The sequence below is a fragment of the Giraffa tippelskirchi genome, chromosome 11 (genome assembly GCF_054371585.1).
Source record: "Giraffa tippelskirchi isolate mGirTip1 chromosome 11, T2T-mGirTip1v1.2.pri, whole genome shotgun sequence".
Taxonomy (NCBI): domain Eukaryota; kingdom Metazoa; phylum Chordata; class Mammalia; order Artiodactyla; family Giraffidae; genus Giraffa; species Giraffa tippelskirchi.
Genome location: NC_137285.1, coordinates 123,326,624 through 123,346,349, shown reverse-complemented (window position 1 = coordinate 123,346,349; position 19,726 = coordinate 123,326,624). Strand labels below are relative to the sequence as shown.

General features: G+C 39.8%; 1 protein-coding gene across 6 annotated transcripts in view; it reads left to right on the top strand.

The window, feature by feature from the left end:
* The window catches only part of CLPB (ClpB family mitochondrial disaggregase), a 143,286-nt gene extending 142,718 nt beyond the window's left edge, over positions 1-568 (top strand). For 4 of the 6 annotated variants that reach the window (XM_081539510.1, XM_081539509.1, XM_081539508.1 and 1 more), the window contains one exon: positions 235-568. In XM_081539510.1, the coding sequence (XP_081395636.1) occupies positions 235-498 (264 nt within the window). In that variant the 3' untranslated portion in view covers positions 499-568. Of the gene's footprint in view, positions 1-215 lie in introns of all 6 variants that reach the window. The other 2 variants (XM_081539507.1, XM_081539511.1) reach the window with 1 other exon arrangement.
* Positions 569-19,726: the final 19,158 nt, after the last annotated feature.

The following is a 19,726-nucleotide window of genomic DNA, read 5'->3' as shown; positions in this document are numbered from 1 at the left end:
AACCCCTGTCCAAGAGGGTAAATGAGTTTGAACCCCTACCAGCTTCAGGGAACTGGGCTGGGAACCTCAGAAACTGACAGTATTGACTTGTTAGTACTGTCTTGCAAGCTCACGTTGTTAGCCCTTTGCAGATGAAAAAACGGAAGCTTTGAGTAAGTACTTGCCCAGGCAGCAAGTGACAGAGCTGGGCCTCCAGGCTTTGGCAATGATGACAGCTTCCCCTACTGCCTGCAGGTGGAACGCCGTGTGGTGAACCAGCTGGCGGCTGCCTATGAGCAGGACCTGCTGCCGGGGGGCTGCACCCTCCGCATCACTGTGGAGGACTCAGACAAGCAGCTGCTCAAGAGTCCTGAACTGCCCTCACCCCAGGCCGAGAGGCGTCCCCCCGAGAGGCGTCCCCCCAAGCTGCGGCTGGAGATCATCGATAAGGACAGCAAGACCCACAAATTGGACATCCAGGCACCACTCCACCCTGAGAAGGTGTGCCACACCCTCTAGCGTCTACCTACCTGCCCATACGTGCCCTCAACACCTAATAAAGCCCCCTTGGCTGTGGCATGGTGACCAACCTACCTTCCCCTCCTGCTTCTTGCCCCTTTCCATCCAGCCTAAGGCCTGTTGCCTCCTCACAGCCCCTGGGAGATGCCTTCTTGGCCCCACCCTAGCCCCTTCATTGTGGGCCACACGTGTGCTCTCAGGTCTCTGGGAGGAGAGCTGCTCCTCTGTCCACTTTATGGCAGGGAGAAGAGGGAGGCCCCTCATCTCTGTCCTTCAGCCTGATCCTCATGTCCCAGAGACTCTGAAACTTTATCATGTTTTCTGGAAGCTCAGAAGTATGGCAGCTGAGAACAGATCTGGCTGGAAGAAGACAGGGACCAGGCTGTGACCTGCTACCCTCTGCTGGCTCTCATGCTACTGAGTCCCCAGAATGTCTCCACCGGGAGCAAAGAAGTCAGAGGCCCAGACACAGAGCTTCTGCATTTAAGCCATTGCTTCCTCTTTCCCATGCCCTAGAATTCCAAGGGGAAGGGACTCTCTGCACCCTTCCCCCTTCCACTGCCGTGTCATAGCTACTATTCCTCCCTGCCCCACGTTCAGGGGTCAGACCAGACCACGTCTCTCCAGCCTTGGAACTAGGCCAGCATAGGGCATCTTGAGGAAGAAGGCTGGGTACTACCCTACCCTACACGGGGCCTGGACAGAAGCACCAAATGACCAAGCAGGCTTAACTCTGCAGGGCCTCCTGCAGGACACTAACAACATAGACAATGGAGAACTGTAGGGGGAGGGATCCTTGGGTCCAGCTGTACCCAGACACGGCCATGGAGTCTGCCTCAGCCCCGTCTATACCATGGTCCTAGCTCAGTGAACATGGGATAGACAGCTCCCTCGTGCAGTCTGCATGTTAGTCACTAAGCAGAGGGACTGCACACCATCCCCCAAAGCTTTCCACACTCCAGGCGTGTTCAGCCTCAGCTTAATTAGCAGGGCACAGCAAGGCTTGGTACATCCTTGGGAACCATCTGCAGTAGCCACTATTGAGGACCATGCCATCAGCCTCTCCTGAAGGGCCACTTTGGAAACCCTCCTTTGGTGTCAGAAAGTCTCTTCCAGGAAGCAGAAAATGGGGACAGGAATCAAAGTCCCTCAGGTGATGGAGAAATGTCATGACATGGCGGGTGGGGGACAGCCGAAAGCTGGAACATGGGCTCCAGCAGATGCTGCAGCAGGCACTATCCAGCCCCTCAAGGAGCTGTCTGCTGCTTTGTACCTCAGCGACTGCCACTCTTTATTTATTAGTAGCAGTTTTTGTTTGTTTGTTTGTTTGTTTTGTTTTGTTTTGTTTTACTTCTTGTTGTGAAATAATTTAGACTTACAGGAAATAGTGAGAGTTCCATGCACCCTTCACCAACTTCACCAACCATCTGTTAAAAATTATTAAATTATAATTACTAAAACCAGGAAATTAACATGATATGGTACTACTAGCTAATCTCTAAGGCATTCAGATTTTGCCATTTTTTCCACTGATGTCCTTTTGCTGGTCCAGAATCCAGTCGAGGATCCCGTGTTGCATCTTGTTGTGTTTCCTTTATCTCCTTCAACCTGTGACAGTCCCTCCATCCTTCTTTGCCTTTTATGACCTTGACACTTTTGAAACCTCCAGGTCAGTTAAATATGTAGAGTGTCCGTAATTTGGGTTTGTCTGCTGTTTTCACATGCTTAGATTGAGGGTCTCCATTATGGGCAAGACTAGCCCTCAAGCGATGCTGTGCCCATCCTTATAACTCAGAGCAGGTGATACATGCTGAGGTTGTGTATCCCAGTTTCTCCACTGTAAGATTACTAACTTTCCCTTTGAAATGAATAAGAATCTCATGGAAAGATAGAAACTGTACAGATATCTTATTTACCCTTAGAATTTTGCCCATTGACTTTAGCATCCATCATGTAAATGTAAATGTGTTAGTCACCCAGTCGTGTCTGACTCTTTGTGACCCCATCTACTGTAGCCCGCCAGGCTCCCATGTCCTTGGGATTCTCCAAGCAAGAATACTGGAGTGGGTTGCCATTTCCTTCTCCAGGGGATCTACCCAGCCAGCTCTTGCTTTTAACAAACTTTAATATTATATTTGCCTAATGATGACATTGTTTTCTTATTCCATCCAATTATTCCATCCAATTAATATATGTGTTAATTGGTATTCTTCTGTAAGGGAACAGCTGTCTCTTTTCTCCCATTTATTTATTCAGTAATTTATCTATAAGTAAAAGTAATGAATATTGTTTTAGTCTATGGGTTGTAGCCTATTAATAATACTAATAGAGTTTATTTCATTGCTCATATGGCCTAGATTTGGCCATTGGAAGCTCTTAAGTTGGCTCCTGTGTTGTTTCAATGTTGCCCCATCATTTTTTTAGTATTTCCTTATTTTATGGCACCACAAGGTGTTCCAAGGTTACTTATACTTTTCTTGTCCCAGCCCTGACTTCAGCCATTTCTCTAAGCAACTCCTGATTCCTCTTATTTGAAAATGGTACTTAGAAACCAAGGTGTTATATTCATTGCTCCTGGAGTGTCATTGTTTCTAGGCCTTTTCAGCACACAAAGCTAGGAAATAAATATATGTGTATATGTTAACACATGTATCACACACAACTGAATTTATTACTGTATCTGTCCATCTGTATATTATTAAAAACCATGAGTCCATATTGATGCCTACAGTTCTAACCCAATACCACAGGGCCTGTGACTTGCCGTTATTAGCACTTTACTGTTCATTCTCTGCTTCTTCCTCTCCTGCTATCTCTGTTTCTTCTCTCATTCTGTTTTCTGTTCAGACTCCCATAGAGGCTCTAATTAAGTCAGTCAGTGACCATCCTATATGGAGCACTCCTGTTGGATAAAGTTCTTATGCCTGGCTGTCAGTCTCTTGGTTCAGTCAGCTGTGGCCAGGACCAGCAGACATATAACTGAAAACCAAATAGCTTTTAAGGAAAACCCAATGACCACCTTTCTGAGGAGAATAAGGGACAGAGTAGACCCTCTGATTCTGAGAAACTTAAGTATCACTTCTGGAGACTCAGCTAGTCCTTGTAGGTGATGTTGGACCCCTGCCTTATACTTTCATAGCATCCTCGACAGTACTCAGCTCAGTTGCATTACTTGTTCTGTGTTTGCCTTTGTCATTAGAGTGTAAGATCCACAAGGGCAGATACCCAATTCTACTCACTATCCTGTTCATAGAAGCTGGCACAAAGCCATCACGTGATGGCTGCTCTGGGTGTTTGGATGGATGGGTGGGCCCTGCAGCAAGCACAGATCTTCACAGTGAGGCCCAGGACACAACAGTATCCTGTGTTCACAGAGCGAACGTTTGTCATGTGCTTGTGGCCAGGCAGCAGAACTTTAGTGGATAGGGCAAAGTAAGACCCCAGATACCTTACTGAGTATCTAGAAATACATGAGGCTGGACTTGGAAGTGAAATATCTTCATTGTTCAAAAGGAAAAATTCAAAGGTGCATAGTGATTGTTTTAAGAATTTAGAAAAAAGAAAACATTTAAACCATAGGAGAAAAGATAAAACCTGAAGTTAAGTAGGAATGCAAAAAAAAAAAAAAAGGGTAAGTAGAAAATGATTCTTTTTGAAAACACCAATAAAATAGATAAAATCTTCTCAGCCTGACGAAGGGGAAAAGTGGAGGGGGATGAGATCAGACATAATCACATATATGGAAGAGTTTTAAATAATTTTAGGATAAGTCTGTGGCCACAATTTTGGAAACAGAGCAGATAGATCATTTCCTAGCAAATACTGACCCAAGATATAGTTTGAATAAGCCAATTAATTACCAAAAGAAGAAATTGGAAATTGGAAAAGTGATTACAATTTTATCCTTTTAAAAGTGTCCTCTTTAAACTTTTTATTTGAAATTTATGTGGAAAAGTACACAAATTACAGTTATGCAATTCAGTGAGTTATCACAAAGTTAATATCACTGTAGCCATCACCCAGCCCAAAAAATAGATCAGTGTGTGATTTTTAATTACTGTATAAACAGCTTCAGATCATTGGAAAAGATTAAAAGATGCTGTGTTGATTTTTAAAGTGCAGTGTAGTATTAATACTCAAACCCGATAAACTGCCAAAAAAGAATGCCATAGCGTGATCTCATCTACAACTATAGGTGCAAAAATTCAAATAAAATTAAGTTGAACTTTACAACATGATTACATAAGGTTTATTTCAGCAATACAAGCTTCTATATCAGGAAATTTACTAATATCCAATATATTAATCTCAACATGAATATTATTTAAATGTCTGTAGATGAACATTAATTTTCTTATTTTGATAATATTTCTTATGGGATATCCTTGTTTTTGGAAAATATACATTGACATATTTAAAGATAAAGACAATTGGCAAGTGTTTCAAGAACCTGAATTATACACACGCACATATGTATGTATACAAGTGTGTGTGCTAAGTCATTCAGTCATGTCCAACTCTTTATGACCCCAGGGACTATAGCCTGCCAGGCTCCTCTGTCCATAGAATTTTCCAGGCAAGAATACTAGAATGGGTTGCCATTCCCTTCACCAGGGGATCTTTCTGACCCAAGGATCAAACCCGAGTCTCCTGCATGGGCAGCCAGATTCTTTACCACAGAGCCACCTGCACTCATAAGAAAATACAGAATGATTAAACATAAGTATTCTCATTGAGGAAATCTGAGTGAAGGGTATACAGGAATTCTTTGTATTGTTTCTGCAACTTTTCTGTAAGTCTAAAATTAATTCAGAATGAAATTTTTTTAATGAAAAACGTTTTATCAGTATGTACTGAAAAAGCATTTGACAAAATTTTACAGCCTTAAGTATGATTTGATAAACCTCCAAGTAAAAGGAAAAGAAACTGTTCATCAAAAACCAATAGTAAATATTAAAGTCTGAAATAAGAGTCAACATTGATTTGAAAATTCAGTTAAAAATAATTAGGCAAGAAAAGTGAGTAATTGGTATATGTATTGGAAAATAATAAATTGTTTTGCTGATATGTGACTGTGTGTTTAGGAAATCTAAGAGGCTCTAAGTAAAACCTATTAGCATTAATGTGGAAATTTAATAAGTGTCTGAATAAAAGATAAATGTACAAAAATCAATAGCTTTTTTCTATTCCAACAATAATCAATTAGAAACAAAAACAAAAGTATTCCATTAACAGTTGAAATAAATAGGTATATGTATTTGCTCATATATACAAAAAGTAACTCCAGAAGATAGAATAATTGGGTAGAGAGAAAACAGCAATGGAAGGGTAAATTAACTATTTTTTATAATTTTAAATTAAATTTTGAACCTTATTAATGTATTACCTGTTCACAATTATAAAATACTAAGAATAAATTTAACAAAAAAGGAAAATCATATTGAAGGGCATAGAACACGATCTGACAAATGAAAAGACATCATTCTTGGAAAGAACCTATATAATTAATATACAATTCAGAATTACTGTTTTCTGGGTCTAGGAGATATGAGTAGTAGCCTGTCAGTTACTTCAATTCCATCTGGAGAGTGTGCAAACTAGAAGATAAGTAAATGTAACTACTATCAACGTATACCCTAAATAGAATGGTAAGAGAATGGAAAGAGACGTGTTGGTGTCTGTTTCTGGACTGCAGAGACTATGTGACTCTGGAAAAAGGAGAAAGTGGTGGGAAATGCTAGAGAGGCAAGTACCCTGACTTCACAGTCCTTGAATGCCATACTAAGGGAATGAAACAGCCATCTTGGTATTTTTAAAAGAACCTTTTCATTGCAGTATGCAGAATGTTTTGGAGTGACTTCTAACCAATAGACAACAGGGTAGTTCCAGGCAAACTTCCTTCCCACATCAAATATAGAAATATTGAATATTATGTAGCCAAAAAAATGTTTGACACACAACTGAACTTGAAACTGAAAATGGGAAGTCCCAAGGTGCCATAAATGAACGGGAACCCAAAAGTCAGAGGATGTGTGAGAGTCAAGGTCAAAGAGTTCATCAAGACTGGGGACCCACCTATTGGCTGAGTGCTGGGCCTTCACCACTGAAACAGGAGTCTCAAAGGACCACTTCCTTGTGAAATGAAGACCAGAAAAACACTGCTCCTTAATCTGGGGATCAGTAGGGAAATACAAGAAAGTCTAACATCACTCAGGGTTAGAAAGACTCCTACAAACAAACTAATGTACTTGCCATTTGTGAGAATGTGGTCCAAATTCACAGTACCCATGTGTTACTAGAATGTCAAGATGAAAAATTAACAAAAACCCAGTCCTGGGCTATAGAAAGTTTGCTTGGAAGCAAACACAAAACTGTTCAGTAAGGATATTCTTGTAACCAAGTTTTCACAAAGGAACCTTTGGGAAAACAAGTCCTGTTGAAATAAGCATACAGGGAAAACACCCTCAAACAAAGGAGGAGAGGAGAAAGGAAAGAAAAAGCAAACCACCATGAAGAAGAAACTCAACAGATGCAACCAGTAAAAGAATCTGCACTCCAAGAATTGTAACAGAAGAATCTGAATTTAAAAGAAGCATGTTTAAAATGTTTAGAGAAAAAAAGGGAGGTGGGTGGTGGAAATGTTCAGAGAAGTAAGGGGAAGATTAGAAACCATAAGGCAAAAAAGGATGGTATGGTGAACTTGAAGAAGGAACCTTTGTTCTAGGTGGTTTTCTCAGATTTATTTCCATGTTTTTCACCCCCAACAATTTTCTCTATTAGTGTGATCCTAATTGATATAGGTATGAAATAACAGAACCATTAAGTACTGAATCTGTAAAGATTTGGGTCACCCGCTGGGCTCTAAGGAACTGACCTGGGACAGGGGGAACACCCCTTCAGTGTGGGGTAAGAGGGCAGGTACCAGTGTGTCCCCTCCAGGGCCATGATCAGAAATGAACGCACCCTCCATCACAATCCTGGAACTGTTTGCCCACTATCCTCCAAGAGTCATTCCAGTCCAACCCCAGTATGCCTCACAGGTTTGTCACAGTAATTTCAAGAGGTCTGAACCTCAGTGGTCATCTGTACCATCACCTCATCACATAATGTCCCCCTTCCCAACACTCCCCTGTGCCCCCCAGCTCTTCTTTTGATCAATAACATTTTTTATATAAGCATTTTGTTGGAATGTTTGCGCCATCTCTTCTCCATTTCGTTGTCATTGTTACTGAAGTATAGTTGATTTACAATATTGTGTTAGTTTCAGGTGACCAGCAAAGTGATCTGGTTATACCTGAGTATACATTTTTTCCCAGTTCTTTTCCATTATAGCTTATTACAAGATTGAATATAGTTACCTGTGCTATACAGTATATCCTTGTTTTTTTATGCATGGTAATTTGCATTTGTTAGTCCCATACTCCCAATTTATCCCTTCCCATGCTTCACTTTGGCAATCAAGTTGTTTTCTATGTCTGTGAGTCTGTTTTTATTTTGTAAATAAGTTCATTTGTACTTCTTACACTCCACATATGAGTGGTGTAATATTTATCTCTGCCTGACTTACTTCACTTAGTAAGGTAATCTGTAGGTCCATCCAGGTTACTGCGAATGACATCACTTCATTCTTTTTTTATGGCCGAGTAATATTCAGTTGTATTTATATACCACATCCTCTTTATCCATTTCTCTGTTGATGGGCACTTAGGTTTCTTCCATGTCTTGGCTATTGTAGACAGTGCTGCTATGAACATTGGAGTGAGTATATCTTTTGAAATTAGAGTATGTCTTGTTCAGGTGTATGGCCAGGAGTGGGATTGGATCATATGGTAGTTCTGTTTTTAGTTTTTTAAGAACCCTCCTTACTGTTCTTCTTAGTGGCAGTATCAATTTACATTCCCACCGACAGTATAGAAGGGTTCCCTTTCTAATAATTAGCAGTGTTGAGCACCTTTTCATGTGCCTGTTGGCCACCTGTATGTCTTCTTTGGAGAAATGTTTGTTTGGATCTTCTGCCCATTATATTTTACAATTTGTGCGTGTGTGTGTGTGTGTGTGTTATTGAGTTGTATGAGCTGTTTGTATATTTTGGAAATTAAGCCCTTGTCTGTCACATCATTTGCAAATGCCTTCTCCCAGTCCATAGGTTGTCTTTTCATTTTGTTGATGGTTTCTTTTGCTGTGCAGAAGCTAATAAGTTTGATTAAGTCTGATTTGTTTATTTTTGCCTTTATTTCTATTGCCTGGGAGACTGACCTAAGAAAACATTGCTGTGATTTATGTCAGAGAATGTTTTTCACCTTGACTGTCCCCTGAAGATATTGTTTACTCTGACTGTCCCTTAAGATGCTTCTTCCCCTGTAGCCCTCTTAGACAGAAGCTGCTTTTATCATCAGATGCAGCAAGTGAGCCCCCACTGCTTCTTTGTGATTATTGCTCATCCTTCCTCCTAGCTTTTTTTAATTCAGCAGGTGACTATTCCAGCCCTTCTGTAATTGCCTATCTACTGATCTCTCAACAACTGCCCCTCATATAAGGAAGATCTTAGGCCCCATATCACTTTCTCCCTTCCTCAACACATGCCATCATTCTTGGTGGCTTCAGCTGCCCATAAATGATTTATGCAAAACCATACTTTGCTCACATTTAGTGATTTTTTTATGCCCCTGCCCACCTCAGTCACTTGTATCATGGTCACATCCGAATTTTATCAGTGGTAACTGTACTTCCTCCAAAACCCCCATCCTTCTCCAGCCAATATAGTATCCTAAGTAAATAAAGAACTCTTACAACTCAACAATAAAAAGAATTTAAAAATAGGAAAATAGACATCTGAATAGACATTTCTCCAAGGAAGATACACAAATGGCCAATAAGCACATCATTAGCCATCAAGGAAATGCAAACCAAAACCATGAGATATTTCTGCACACCGACTAGAATGGGTATACTCAAAAAGAGAGACAATAGCAAGTATTGGTGAGGAAATGTCTAGATAGACAAAAGAGACAGGAAGTAGATTAGTGGTCCCCTGGGGCTGAGGGAACAGGGGAATGGGAATGACTGATAATGGGTACAGGACTTCTTTTGAAATGATGAAAATATTAGGGAATTATATACTGGTGATGGTTGTACAACTTTGTGCAATCTCTGAATTGAACACTTTTTCAAAGGGTAAATTTTATGATGTGAGTTATCTCAATTTTTGTATCAAAAAATTATACATTAATTTTAAGAAAAAATACTTTAAAACAATTTTTTTGTTGTATTTTGGCTGCACTGTGTCTTTGTTGCTGCACACAGGCTTTCGCTAGTTGTGAGCAGGGGCTACTCTTCAGTGCAGTGCATGGGCTTCTCGTTGCAGTGGCTTCTCTTGTTGCGGAGCATGGGCCCTAGAGCACATGGGCCTCAGTGGTTGTGGCACACGGGCTTAGTTGCTCCCGGGCATGTGGGATCTTTCCAGACCAGGATCGAACATGTGTCTCCTACATTGGCAGATTCTTAACCACTGGACCACCAGGGAAGTCCCTAAAATAACTATTTATAATGTATCAAAGTGAAAGGTCAAGCAGATGAGAAGATAAGCCACAGACTGAAAGAAATATTTCTAAACATGTATGTGATAAAGGACTGGTGTCCAAAGTATACAAAGAACTCTTAAAATTCAGCAGTAAGAAAATGAACCACCAGATTACAAAGTGGGCAGACGATCTGAACAGATACCTCTCCAAAAAAGATATATCAATGGCAAATAAAAATATAAAAAGATGCTTAACATCATATGTCATCAGGGAAATGCAAGTTAACAAGTGAAATACCACCACACACCTATTCAGTCAGTTCAGTCGCTCAGTCGTGTCTGACTCTTTGTGAGCCCATGAACCGCAGCACTCCAGGCCTCCCTGCCCATCACCAACTCCCGGAGTTTACCCAAACCCATGTCCATTGAGTCGGTGATGCCATCTAACCATCTCATCCTCTGTCATCCCCTTCTCCTCCTGCCTTCAATCTTTCCCAACATCAGGGTCTTTTCAAATGAGTTAGCTCTTCCCATCAGGCGGCCAAAGTACTGGAGTTTCAGCTTCAACATCAGTCCTTCCAATGAACACCCAGGACTGATTTCCTTCCGGGTGGACTGGTTAGATCTCCTTGCAGTCGAAGGGACTCTCAAGAGTCTTCTCCAACACCACAGTTCAGAAGCATCAATTCTTCTGCACTCAACTTTCTTTATAATCTAACTCTCACATCCATACATGACTACTGGAAAAACCATAGCCTTGACAAGACAGACCTTTGTTGACAAAGTAATGTCTCTGCTTGTTAGTATGCTGTCTAGGTTGGTCATAACTTTCCTTCCAAGGAGTAAGCGTCTTTTAATTTCATGGCTGCAATCACCATCTGCAGTGATTTTGGAGCCAAAAAAAAAATAAAGTCAGCCACTGTTTCCACTGTTTCCCCATCTATTTGCCATGAAGTGATGGGACTGGATGCCATGATCTTAGTTTTCTGAATGTTGAGCTGTAAGCCAACTTTTTCACTCTCCTCTTTCACTTTCATCAAGAGGCTCTTTAGTTCTTCTTCACTTTCTGCCATAAGGGTGGTGTCATCTGCATATCTGAGGTTATTGATATTTCTCCCAGCAATCTTGATTCCAGCTTGTGCTTCATCCAGCCCAGTGTTTCTCATGATGTACTCTGCATATAAGTTAAATAAGCAGGGTGACAATTCACAGCCTTGACGTACTCCTTTTCCTATTTGGAACCAGTCTGTTGTTCCATGTCCAGTTCTAACTGTTGCTTCCTGACCTGCATACAGGTTTGGCAGGTCAGGTGGTCTGGTATTCCCATCTCTTGAAGAATTATCTGCAGTTTATTGTGATCCACACAGTCAAAACCTTTGGCATAGTCAATAAAGCAGAAATAGATGTTTTTCTGGAACTCTCTTGCTTTTTCAATGATCCAGAGAATGTTGGCAATTTGATCTCTGGTTCCTCTGCCTTTTCTAAAACCAGCTTGAACATCTGGAAGTTCACGATTCACGTATTGCTGAAGCCTGGCTTGGAGAATTTTGAGCATTACTTTACTAGCGTGTGAGATGAGTGCAATTGTGCGGTAGTTTGAGCATTCTTTGGCATTGCCTTTCTTTGGGATTGGAATAAAAACTGACCTTTTCCAGTCCTGTGGCCACTGCTGAGTTTTCCAAATTTGCTGACATATTGAGTGCAGCACTTTCACAGCATCATCTTTTAGGATTTGGAATAGCTCAACTGGAATTCCATCACCTCCACTAGCTTTGTTCGTAGTGATACTTCCTACGGCCACTTGACTTCACATTCCAGGATGTCTGGCTCTAGGTGAGTGATCACACCATGGTGATTATTGTGGGTCATGAAGATCTTTTTTGTATAGTTCTTCTGTGTATTCTTGCCACCTCTTCTTATATCTTCTGCTTCTGTTAGGTCCATACCATTTCTGTCCTTTATTGAGCCCATCTTTGCATGAAATGTTCCCTTGATATCTCTAATTTTCTTGAAGAGATCTCTAGTCTTTCCTATTAGAATGGCCAAAATCCAGAACACTGACAACACCAACTGCTGACAACAGGGAAGCAACAGGAACTTTCATTCATTGCTGGTGGGAATGCACAAATGTATAGCCACTTTGGAAGACAGTTTGGCAGTTTCTTACAAAGCTATATTTTTATCATACAATCCTGTAATCATACTCATTGGTATTTGCCCAAAGGAGTTGAAAACTTATGTCCACAGAAAAAACTGCACACAAAGGTATATAAAGCTTTATTTAATTGCCAGAACTTGAAAACAGCCAAGATATTTTCAGTTGGCAGATGCATAAGCAAACTGCGGTACATCCAGACAGTGAAATATTTAGCACTACAAAGAAATGAGTTGTCGGAGGAGAGGGATAGATTGGGAGTTTGGGATTGACGTGTACACATTGTTTTATTTAAAATAAAAATACCTCTCCGTGAAAAAAATTTAAAAAGGAAAATAAGCTATCAAGCCAGAAAAAGACATGGAGAAACCATAAATTCATATCACTAAGTGAAAGAAATCAATCTGAAACAGCTACATACCATATGATTCCATTCTGGAAAAGGCAAAGCTACTGAGAGTAAAAAAACTTCATGGTTGCCTGAAACTTGATTGGGGAGCAGAGATGAACATGTAAAGCACAGGAAGTTTTTAAAGCAGTGAAATTATTCTGTATGATAATGATGGGTACTTGACGTTAAACATTTATCAAAACCTGTGGAATGGACAAGAGTGAACCCTAATGTAAACTATGAAATTTGGTTGATACTGATGTGTTGATACTGGTTCATCAGTTGTAACAAATGTACCATTTTGATGCTGGTGTTGATAGTGGGGAGACTTTGGGGCAGGGCTGGGCAGGTGTGAAGTGTGGGAATTCTGTATTTTCCAGTTAGTTTTGCTGTGAATCTAAAGCTACTCTAAAAAATAAAGTCTATTAATTTTGAAAAGGAAAACCACATGTTAATAGAGTTGTATCAAAGAAGTCAGGATTCATATTTTAAAAGATTAAAGTTACAAAACTGTCTCAGAGTCATCCTCCACTTGGTTTCTGCGGCTTCTCTGGGCATACTTAGACACAGAATAGATGCTTACCTAGTGCTTGCTGGAAGAGCAAATCACTCAATAAGCTTTCTATGGCATAATTTCATGATTTGAGATTTTATCTTTGGTAGCTTCTTCCCATTATAATAACTCCTTATCTAGTGGCCTTTTTCTGACAATTAAATATGTAAAAGAAATATAATTTCCTGATGACTAAAGCATACAGCTTAAAGTCCTCACAGTGCAACAGCATCCTCAGAGCAGTCTGAGAGTCAGGCATAAGCAGCTCTGTCTTGTGTGACCTAGGTCTCAGAAGTACCACACCATTGTTTCTACCATAGTCTTGCCATTAGAAGTGAGCTTTCTATGGAAAACAGGATGGAGGGGCCTCAAAAAATTAAAAATAGAACTACCATATGACCCAGCAGTTCCACTTCAGGGTATGGATATTGAAAAGATAAATGCATCTCCATGTTCACTGCAACATTATTTACAGTAGCCAAGGTTTGGAAATAACCTTCCTGAGTCCACTGGTGGATGAATGGATAAAGAAAATGTGAGCTATAAACACACCCTGGAATATTAGTCAGCCATTTAAAAAAAATGAAATCTTGCCATCTGGGACATGAATGGACCTTGAGGATCTCACTTATATGTGGAATCTTTAAAAAACAATAGCAACAACAAAAAAGTTATGGATACAGAGGAACAATTTGGTGATTGCCAGATGCATGGCAGGATATGGGAGGTGGGTGACATGAGTTAATGGGACCAAAAGGTATAAAATAAGTTTCTAGTTATAAAATAAGCCATGGGGATGTAATATGAAAAAAAAAAATGTAACTGTGTATGGTGACAGATGTTAACTAGATATTGTGATCATTTTTGCAATATATACAATCGAATCATTATGTTACACACCTGAAACTAACAATGTTAAATGTCAGTTAAACTTCAGTACAAAAAATCAAAAGAAAAAAATTTTTAATTGCATCTTGTACCCAGAAAAGAAAGTAACATATCTCTACTTCTCTCCTGAACTTGAGGGGAATTAAGCTCCATCTTCTAAAACAGCAAAGAATTTCTATGCATATTTTTAAACTACTGTGCATGCCTGTCTGACTCTTTGTGACACCATGAACTAAATATAGCCCTCCAGGCTTCTCTGTCCATGGGATTCTCCAAGCAAGAATACTGGTGTGTGCGTGCTCAGTCAGTTGTGTCTGGCTCTTTGTGGCCCCATGGACTGTAGCCAGTCAGGCTCCTCTGTCCATGGGATTCTCCAGGCAAGAATACTGGAGTGGGTTGCTATTTCCTTCTCCAGGGGATCTTCCCAACCCAGGGATCGAACTCTGGTCTCCTGCTTGGCAGGCAGATTCTTTACGACTATGCCACCTAGGAAGCCCAGAAGGCAATAGAGTGACATCTTTATAAAGTGCTAGAAAAAGAAACTGTCAACTCAGCATTCTATACACAGTGAAAATGTCTCAAAAATGAAAATTAAATACTTTTTCAGACAAATGCAGGTTAAGAGAATTCATTACCATTAGACTTGGATTACAAAAATATTACAGAAAGTTCTTCAGGAAGATGGAATGTGATATCAGAGAGAAGCTTGGATCTACATAAAGAAATGTAGATCTCCGTAAGTGGTTAAAATGTAGGCAAGGCCTGGCCTTGTTTGGACAATAATTCCTACTGCTTTCCACTTTGCTTGGAAGGAGCACACAGCTTTGGAAGCCCAGACAGACAAGTGCTGATGGTCTCCAAACAGGTAAATGCATCTTTGATTGGGTAGGATCTCTTCTCTGTGACCGAGGGAACCTTTGGCGTGGTAATTATAAAACCTCACTAGGGACTTGAACTCTCTTGGAATGATGGCGTCAGTGAAATTGTACCCCTTCCAGGAAGTCTCATCAAAGAATTAGAAGTTTCAGTAATGGCAGATCCCTAGGTGAAGCAGAAACAATATAGAAAACAACAAGAAAACCTCCCCCGCAATCTGTGATATCTCGAAAGAGAAAAGAGAATATAGCCATGAAATGAAAATAATATCCTTCTTTTAAAAGTAATAACAGAAGAGAATAACTTCTGGAATTTTAATTTTTTTAATCCACAAAATAATTGGAAGATAAACTTGAGAAAATCTCCCAAGAAGCAAAACAAAAAGAAGTGGAAAATGTGACAGGACATATAAAGTTAGAAAAAAGCAATTAAGAATGGCCAACATCCATCTAATACGAGTTTTAAAAAGAAGAGATTAAGTGAGGCAGAGAATATTATCAAATAAATAGCACAAGAAACTGTCCACCGCTAAAGGACATGAATTTTAAGCTGAAAGGACCCACCAAATGACAAATGGTTGAAAACAGATTCCTACACAGGCATATCACCATGAAATGTCAAAACCCTCAGGACATGAAGATTATAAAAGATTCCAAAAGAAAAATAAATTCACATACAAAGAATAAGGAGCCATATTGACATCCCTCAAAAGCAACATAGGAAGATAAAAGACAGCGGTGAAATTATGAGAGAAAATTATTTTCAACTTAGAAATACAAACCTAGCCAAATTATTAATCAAATGTAATGGTTCAGTAAACGTGTTCAGATATGCATGGGTCTCAAAAAATATTCCTACTTTGCACCCATTCTCAGGAAGCTACTTGAGGAAGTGCTCCATTAAAACAAGGAAATAAATCAAGATAAAGTCACAGAGTTCAAAAAGCGGGGGATCTGGCCCAATAGATACGCAAAGGCATATGGCAGGACAAAGCTCTATAGAACAACAGCTAGTCCAGATTCATGCAGGAGGATAGAAGGTATATTAGCTTTTTCTGTGTAATAAAACCTCTAAACCTCAAGGGCTTACAACAATATTTTTCATGTTCATGGCTCTGCGTATTGGCTAGGGTTCAATCAATACAGCTGTGCTCAGGTAAGCTTACCTCTAGATTGAGGTTTAGGTTCAAATCTTCTCCCCATGTTTTCTCGTTCTCCTTGAACCAACAGCTATCCAAACCATGTCCTTTTCATGGCGGTTTGCGGAAACTCAAGAAGCAAGCCAAATTACACAAGCACATTGAACTCCTCTGTTCCCCTCATGTCTATTAAAATTTGTGAGCTAAAGCAAGTCACAGCCAAGCTCAACATCAATGGGACAGGAAAATATATTCCTCCTACTTTGAGAAAGATACTGCAAAGTCCCTGGTGGCTCAGACAGTAAAGCGTCTGCCTACAGTGTGGGAGACCTGGGTTCAATCCCTGGGTCGGGAAGATCTCCTGGAGAAGGAAATAGCAACCCACTCCAGTATTCTTGCCTGGAAAATCCCATGGACGGAGGAACCTGGTAGGCTACAGTCCATGGGGTCGCAAAGAGTCAGACACGACTGAGCGACTTCATTTTCACTTCACTGCAAAGTCACATGGCAAAAGCAGGGGAGTATAATTCTCTAACTGGAAGGAAATGAGGGACTGGGAACAGTAAGCCAGTCTGCCCCAGAAAGCTCCAGGAGAGATTTCTCCAGGAAAAAAAATAATAATAATAGTGGGACTGATAGAAGACTTGACATGTCTGACTGTGTGGAAAAGAGGATCTCCAAGAATTTTACAGTTTCTTAGGGGTTGCTAAGAGTCAGACACGACTGGGCGACGTCACTTTCACTTTTCACTTTCATGCATTGGAGAAGGAAATGGCAACCCACTCCAGTGTTCTTGCCTGGAGAATCTCAGGGATGGGGGAGCCTGGTGGGTTGCCATCTATGGGGTCGCACAGAGTCAGACACGACTGAAGCGACAGCAGCAGCAGCAGCAGCAGCAGGAGAGTGATAATGATAGAGGCTTAGGAAGCTAAGCAAATGAAAAACCGGTTATTATTGGGACTTCCCTGATGGTTCAGTGGCTAAGACTTTATACTCCCAGGGCAGGGGGCCCAGGTTCCATCCCTGTAGATCCCACATGCACAACTAAGAGTTCACATGCAGCAGCTAAGATCCCGCATGCTGTAATGAAGATCAAAGGCCCCGCATGCTGCAACTAACACCCAGAACAGCCAAAAAAAATAAAGTATTTTTTTTAAGTAGGCAATTATTACTTCTTGGAAAAGCAAAAATTCATACAAGGAAATTAATTTAATCATAGTACATATTTTAGGCATACATGACAGACAAAAAGTCCAACCAAATGTTGACATAACTAAAATTTGTGTGCAAATGCATTTTTTTTTCAACTACAGTTTTTTCATGTACTTCAAGACACATATGTTATAAAAACTGGAATCTGGAAATCTGAAATCAAGATCCTTCAAAATCACTACCAGCCAGGGAATGGTTGTGACATAGATGTTATTGCCATGTGCAAACATGATAGCTGTTTCTAGTGGCATGACTGGATAGCTGCCATTCCTGGAGATTTCGGTCCACACAGCATTATCTGAGGAAACAATGTAAGTCCAAGTTTTCATTTATACTTTCTGGAAAAATCAAGAAAGTGCCAACATCAGAACTTGCAGAAGGGAATATCAATGGTTTGGAAGAAAATTACTGATGATTGTAGATCCCTCTCTTTAAAAATCCTATATCACCAATACTCTTGAAGTTTCAGAGTATAATATTGTGTTAAATTAATTAAATGTGGGCATTGACATATTTAAAGCAAAAAATAATACAAAAAATGGGACTCTGACATAAAGAAGTGTTAGAAATACTTGAATCAATTTATTTGCTTATATATTTCTTTTTATTGCTCGTAAGCACCAAAATATATAATAAATTATACATCTAAAATGTAAAAGATCTCTTTCAATAAATATAAAAATTCTAAGGGGTAATAAAACATTGTGGTTATTTTGGTTATTCTTTTTCTTTTTAGTGGTATATAAAGGTGTAACTTACAGTCAAAGGTGTCTTAGATTCCGTGAAATATGGCATATTGGGATATTAGAGAGCGACACATCAGGGCCTTGGGTGGTGTGAGTTATAACTATTCATAGTAGGAAGCCAGTAGTCTAAAATCAGCTAATCAAGACATCACAGAGTAAACATTATACTGGAAGAACACACTGTCTGAGATTAAATCCCAGCTCTGACATTTGCTAACCATGTGACTTTATGTAATTACCGAATCCCTCTGTGACTCAATTTTTCTCATCTCTAAAATAGGAATAGAAATAGTTCCTACCATATAAGGTGATTATAAGGATTAGACAGTGCATGCAAAGCACTTAGGATCCAGCCTGACCCATTGTAAATGTTAGCTAAAATTGTTATTTATCTAAATGTATGGAGATCAATACCAAAAAATACAGCTAAAATGATTTAGAGAGTGGGTTCTGGGTTCTGAGAGTAGAAGTGAGGAGAGAAGAGAAGAAGTTCTTCATTGTGTCTTGACTGGTTTTTAATTCTGTACTTTTAATTTGATTAAAATTTTTCTTTGTTTCATTTTTTATAAAATAATTATGAAGAATACAAGTCGGTCACAGACCTAAATGTAAAATACAAAACTATATAACTCATAGAAGGTAACATAGGAGAAAACTGAGGTGATCTTGAGTTTGGCAATGACTGTTTTTGTTTGTTTGATTGATTTTGGCCATTCTGTGCCACTTTCAGGCTCTTAGCTCCCCAACCAGGGATTGAACCTCGGCCCCTGAGTGAAAGTGCTGAGTCCTTACCACTGAGCCACCAGGGAGCTCTCAAATGGCTTTTTGGATATAACACCAAAAGCACAATCCCTGAAAGAAAAGAGGAAGGTGGACTTCATTAAAATTAGAAATTTCTGCTCTGCAAAAGAATGAGAGAACAAGCCACAGCCTGGGAGAAAATATTTGAAAAACACATATCTGACTAGTATTTAAAATATGTAAAGAACCCTTAATAGTCAATAATTTTGAAAAGCCTCATTTTAAAATAGGCAAAGGGTCTGAACAGACATCTCACCAAAGATGATGTATCAAATATCAAGCACATGAAAAAATGCTCAACATCATGTTACTAGAGAATTGCAAAGTAAAACCATGAGTTATCACTACGCATGTACCAGAGTGACTAAAATCCCAAACACTAACACACCAACTCACTAACTCATATGCAGGGTACCTAATACTTCCTGCTGCTTAGATTTTGTCTGAATTTTATCATAATCATAGTGGACTGGTGCAATGTCTCATGGCATGCTAAGGTAATCAAAGTCTCTCTGGACTGAACTGTGGCCCAGAGGCAAAGTTAAGGTGGTCCTGAAGCAAAATGGTGAAGATGTACTTCTGCCCTTGCCAGGTTGAAACTACTCTTGGCCTTCTTAGCTTATTGAAACAGAGGGAAAACATTTACATGTTAATAACTTGTTTACAGGTGGCAGAGGCTCTATTGCTAGGCTCTTTGCTCTAGTAAAGAAATCATACCTGGGACAGCAGTACAATTGGAGTCATCACCTGTCTTAACATTTCAATAATTCACTGTCAAGTAAGTTAAGTAGGAAGTAGGTAAGTAACAGGAATCACCACCTATGAATTTTCAGGTCTTGGATGGTTACCAAGTCTTGCATTTCCCCCAACAATGCATCATTACTTTTTGTTTATAATTTTGATAGGAAGCCCTTTCTTTTTAATATTTATTTATTTGGCTGCCTAAGG